The sequence below is a fragment of the Durio zibethinus genome, chromosome 6 (genome assembly GCF_047325235.1).
Source record: "Durio zibethinus cultivar Kanyao isolate XHJ-2024 chromosome 6, ASM4732523v1, whole genome shotgun sequence".
Taxonomy (NCBI): domain Eukaryota; kingdom Viridiplantae; phylum Streptophyta; class Magnoliopsida; order Malvales; family Malvaceae; genus Durio; species Durio zibethinus.
Window position 1 is genome coordinate 9,510,894 of NC_143167.1, and position 6,154 is coordinate 9,517,047.

Here is a 6,154-nt window from a genome sequence, read left to right on the forward strand (position 1 = left end):
TTATGACAATTTATTTCTTTCAGAATCATGTTAATGGTCAGAATTTTGATTGTGTAAATATCTTCTTAATCACTGTAGGCAGGAGCTCTTGTTAATGTCTACACTGATGGAACTGTTCTAGTTACACATGGAGGCGTTGAGATGAGGCAAGGTTTACATACAAAAGTTGCTCAAGTTGCTGCAACTGCCTTCAATATCTCTCTCAGTTCTGTCTTTATATCAGAGACTAGTACTGACAAGGTAGTAAGCTAATATTGGAATGTGGCACTTCTTTCTTTTGGTGATTTACTGAAGATTTACCATTTGCTAACTATTTGGTGCAAACATTGCCTTATTATTGGTGGCTGGTCTTCACAAGCTTGTTTATCTACGTGGTAGCCCTCCATGGTTCCTTGGCCTCAGCAAGACAATTGAACCATGGAATAAGAAATTACTAAGACTGAATCTAATACAATTTAGAAAGCAGGCCTATGTATCATGTGTTTGTGAGAGCAAAAATTGTGGATATATTTTAGGAGGGGTCAGTGGTGTCACCAAGGAATTGATGATATAAATTTTAATAGCACCCTAATATGAAGAGAGATTTCTCTTTGTTTCCCCTGCTTGAAATATTTCGGGGTCTTTTTCTGTCGATCCATTCCAATAGAGTATTTAAGTCCTTGCATTACCATCAACTGCCATATATATTTTAATCACCAGTTTTGTAGTTAAAACATGAAATGATATATTAAGATGTGGGTTAAAAACTAATCTAGAAAATTAAAATTTGCATTATCGCTAATTTCAGAGAATACATAAAAGCTTTGCTTTTCAATTAAGAATTGTGTTCTCTCATCATTAGATGATATTAGTTTCTGTTTATGTTAGTCATCTATCTTTCGAACATTAAATAACCATTTTCATGATAAACTATTGCCTGATGTCTTATTGCATCTGTCTTCTGCTGGTTAGGTTCCGAATGCTTCTCCAACAACAGCTTCTGCTAGTTCTGATATGTATGCAGCTGCAGTTTTGGATGCATGTGAGCAGATAAAGGCACGGATGGAGTCTATTGCTTCTCAACGTAATTTTAGTTCATTTGGTGAGGCATTGTTTTTTCTGTAATTCTGCATATAAATTACTGCATATTATTGTCAACATTCTACATTTTTATAAACACAGTTTCTTTTCTTTAGAACTCTATATTCCCGAACTACTTCCATTGAATAGTGGCAAACATTTATGGAGGGAGGTTGTGGAGAAAATTGATAGTTTAATTCCTTCTCTTGCTGCTTTTTGTAAGAAAATTGTTACTATGATGGAGTTAATAATGTGGGCTTTACCATGATTGGCATTCATTAACTTTGGTACACTTTACTTGATTCCATAGTTATTGAGGCCAAAAGTTAAGCTAAGATTAGTATGTCCAGAATGATTTATTTTGTAGGGAAAGTTGATGTTACAAATTTTTGGTTTTGGTCTTTCATTTATCATTCTACAAATTGTACGAGCTCTTATATCCATATGTGTGTTTTGGAGTAGTGGGCATTGGGATTTATAATTTTTTTCAGTTTATTAAGGTTATTTGGCCCTTAGTGGACATTGGCTGACATGGTTATTTAGTAAAGAAATGCAAGTCAATATTGAGGTGGTTGATTTTTAGAAAGGAAACTGAGCTAGTGGCATATGTTTGATCATTTTATTAAAACTGCTAATGTACAACTGCTCTTCTGTCTAAAGGTAACGAAAGCATAAGTTATTTATTTCTAATTTAAATAAATTTAATAAAGAGTGCCATATTTTTCATTGCACAGATTGATAAGTTTTCACTATTCATCACTCGGGTTCTTTATATTTACAAGAATATGATAGGATCCTCTTTAGTTATGAGCTTTGCATGTGACAATATTGTTTTGCTTTCCTTATAATTTTACCTAGCTGGCCACCGCATGTTACTTGGAGCGAATAGACCTTTCTGCCCATGGATTTTATATTACGCCTGATATTGGCTTTGATTGGAGCGTCGGTAGAGGAAAGCCAATCAATTATTTTACAAATGGGGCTGCATTCACTGAGGTTGAAATTGACACATTGACTGGAGATTTCCACACAAGAACAACAAATATATTCATGGATCTGGGATATTCTTTCAATCCAGCAATTGATGTTGGTCAGGTTATTCCCTTTCTTCCTTTTAATTAGACTGTGATTTGAACTTAATTGTACTTTCCAAGGTGTAATGTTTATTAACCTTGAGAACTGCAAGAAAAGAACGCTAATATGAGCGTCCCCTGAGCTTTTATCAGATATGTAATTGTTCTGAGATTCTGAAAGTTCATGTCATTTATTAAGAATATTGTTTTCAAGAAGTAATTTAATACATGTAAGCATATATGATTGTACTTATATATGTATAAAGGGAAGAAATAGTCATTCAGATATGGATCGAGCCTAGAAGTAATTACTAGTGTTCTATGTGCTTCTTTTTATTAAAAAAATTAGTAATGCTGTTTCTGGCAAGGCAGGCTAATTAAAACATGATGTTCTAGGATAATAATCTCTAAAAAAAAGTACCCTCGGATAGCATGAAATCCCTAATCAAAATGAGAGACAAAAAACAAATAGTCTGGTTGGGGCATGAGTATTTGTTTAATTACAGGTCAATAACTTCCGGTCTGTAACTTTTTCTTTTTGACAAGCTAATGTTTTTGTATGTTATACAAATTTTTAATGCAGGTTGAAGGAACATTTATTCGAGGTCTGGGTTGGGTTGCCTTGGAAGAACTTAAGTGGGGAGATTCAGCTCATAAGTGGATTCCACCTGGTCGCTTGTACACATATGGACCTGGAAGTTACAAAATTCCTTTTTTAAATGATGTACCATTCAAGTTCAATGTTTCTCTATTGAAGGTAACGTTGCTGCTAGCAGCTTCTAAAGTAGTCACCCTGCCTTAATATGTCGGTATGAACTGGTATCTTATTATTGTTCACTTTGTTCCCTCCCCAACCCTTTGTCTCTCTCTCTCTCTCTCTTTAATTTTGTTGTGTGAGTTACTTACCATTACCGCCATTACCACCATATAAATCATATGGTATAAAGTAAGATATCAGGGAAGAATGAGTTGCATCGGGAAGCCAGACTGGCCATTAGATGTGAGGCAAGAGAAATTGTTACTGTTTAAGGATGCTAGTCGTCGCTACAAAGGTTTAAAGGGATGGTAGAACTAGTGAGAGTTGTCTATCTGTGCTTAACCATATACAATCCATGGCGTAGCGGCTAGCACTGTAATTTTCCCTTTCACACAAAAAATTTAAAGATTGTTAGAGCATATTGTGGACGCAAAATACATGTTTGTTTAAGAAATTTTATTATTTTTTAGACAATATTATGGATAATAAAATAGATAAAAAAACTACTTAGTTGATTTAATATTATCCTAAACATCGTAGATGATGGAAGAGGAGGAATTAATGGTTTTTCAGCATAGGATATGATTTCAGATTTAGCTCTTATTCAATTCTAGATAATTTAAAGTCGTTGTTTACATGTTTATTTGGTGGACAGGGTAATCCAAATGTAAAAGCCATTTATTCATCTAAAGCAGCTGGTGAGCCTCCATTTTTTCTGGCTTCAGCTGTTTTATTCGCCATCAAAGATGCCATCATAGCTTCTAGAGCAGAAACAGGGCATACCGAGTGGTTTCCGCTTGATAATCCTACAACACCTGAGCGAATCAAGATTGCTTGTCTTGATGAATTTAAAGCACCATTCATAAGCTCTGATTTCCATCCTAAGCTTAGTGTTTGAGATGGCAGTTGCTGTTGCTATTCATTTATACCATTGCAGGCGTAGTTTCTAGTTACGCCATCATTGATGTAACATTGTCACGTAATTATTTTGAATAAAAATACAAACTGTGCAATTAAGAAAATAAATACGCATGGGATTGTAATACGACATGACCCTTGAACATGATATCCTTTAAAAAAAAATTTAATAAAACTATTTGTCTAAATGACATTCGAATTTAGACGTGATATTAATTCATATCCAGCACGATAAGAGACGGGATAGGAAGATGTTTCTCCACCCAATACTTTCATCCTATGGAATGTGTCATGAGAAACAATAATTGTATACGTCATTCATTCTTATATGTCTGTTTTGGGCCTAACCAATCAAGGTGCAATATTATGGTTATACGAAAAGCCCCAGCTTAATGAAAATTTTGACAAATCAAGATGTGACACGAAATTAAATATTATGTTGGAAGGCACTTGGTATATTAAGTTTATCTATATATATATATATATATATATATATATATATATATATATATACACACACACACATTAGATTTTGACACAACACTACGTGAGTGAAAGGAAAAAATAAGTTAAAATATAAGAAAAATAGGTAAAAAAGGAAGTTACAGTTAGTATTGGGTAGCTTTTCAACTATGTTTGAATATTTTCAAAATAAAATTAATAAATAATTAAATTTTATATTAAATGATATGTATATCCTTTATTATATACATTTACTATGATATAATTTAGTTTTTATGTTAATTCAGTGAGTTAGTATCATTTGACTAATTCTTCCTTCCTAAAATTAAAAAAGACATTAAGCTCAAAACTGTCTATTGCAGTATGATTCAATATTGAATTTTGTTATTGTAATTTGCCTTCTTTGAATTTTGTAATTTAATTTTAATTTGTTGATTTTTTAATATGGAATAATGACATTGATGAAAATTTATCAAATGCATTAACATAATATTCCATGAACATATTTCAATTCTGTTACTTTTTCCTGAAAAATTAATGAAATTCAAACTACAGTGACAAATTTTGACATTTGCATTAATAGAATGAATATTTTAATTTTGTTAATTTTTATCTAAAATTAACAAAATCGAAAATAAAGTGATAAATTCAATAAAATTTCAATTATTAATTATAAAATAGTAACAAAATTTACCTTAATCTCATTAAGAAAGAATGGTCTTGCGGAGACATAATAAGTATTATCAAGCAGTGGTATACATGGATATCATTAACATGATAACTACTTATTTGATAATTTGTGCCCAAAAAAAATACTTATGTGATATTTCCTTCTAATATATATTGTTTAGTCATTATTTCAATTCATTTGGGAATTAGCAGGAGACAAATATATATATATATATATGTGTGTGTGTGTGTGTGTGTGTGTATAAGTCCCCACCTCCACCTCCTTATGTCTATAAGTCACCACCACCACCATCTCCATCACCGCCACCACTTTATGTGTACAAATCACCACCATCACCAGCACCACCGCCATCCCCATCACCCCCACCACCTTATGAGTACAAGTCCCCCCCTCCACCTCCATATGTTTATTAGTCCCCACCACTACCATCCCCATAGCCTCTCCCACCATATGTCTACAAATCTCCACCCTCGCCATATCCATCACCACCTCCTCCCTATGTCCACAAGTCCCCACCTCCTCCATCCTATGTTTACAAGTCTCCTCCTCCACCATCTTATTCATCTCATCCTCCATATGTTTACTAATCCCCACCTCCTTCATCTCCCTTGCTTCCACCTCTTTATGTCTACAAGTCTTTGCCACCAACATCTTCACCACTTCCCACGCGTTCTCAATCTCTTTAACCACAATACTACTAAAAGTCTTAACCAACTCTTTTTCAAAATCACTACCACTACTTCACTAAGCCAAATCACGAATTTTGCTTGGTTTAAGGAAGCCAGACTATAGTATCTAAAAGCATTTTCTCTACTTGCTTTGAAGTTTCTTTCTCCTTTTGTTTATTTGATATTGATGTGGATGCTTTGCATCTCACATTGTTGAAAGAATAAAAGAAAATGGATTACTGTGGTCGGAAATCATTGGATGTATGATTTGTCATGTGTTTCGGACTAACAAATGGCTCCTTTTGATATGAAGATTTTTCTCAGGAGTCAAGGTTTTACTTTGTAACTGATACTTAACTTGCATTATATTTTTTTCATTTTCATCTATTCTATCATGATTTGATTATGAAATTCTTGCTTCTTAGCATTCGTGTAATATTGTTAGTTTGTTACTTTTATTTTGTGTAGGTGTGAATGTCTAAATGTGTGAAGCTAAATAATTAACTCATTAACATACCCTCTCTTT

The 6,154-nt window shown here is 33.2% G+C and overlaps 1 protein-coding gene across 1 annotated transcript; it reads left to right on the forward strand.

Annotated features, from left to right (window-relative positions):
• The first annotated feature begins 78 nt into the window (after positions 1-78).
• LOC149518414 (xanthine dehydrogenase 1-like) lies at positions 79-4,039 on the forward strand. Its single transcript, XM_089762097.1, has 5 exons — positions 79-240; positions 952-1,086; positions 1,918-2,154; positions 2,716-2,889; positions 3,545-4,039. Exons 1-5 carry the CDS (start codon positions 142-144, stop codon positions 3,785-3,787), a joined length of 888 nt encoding a protein of 295 aa, XP_089618223.1. The 5' UTR covers positions 79-141; the 3' UTR covers positions 3,788-4,039.
• The last annotated feature ends 2,115 nt before the right edge of the window (positions 4,040-6,154 follow it).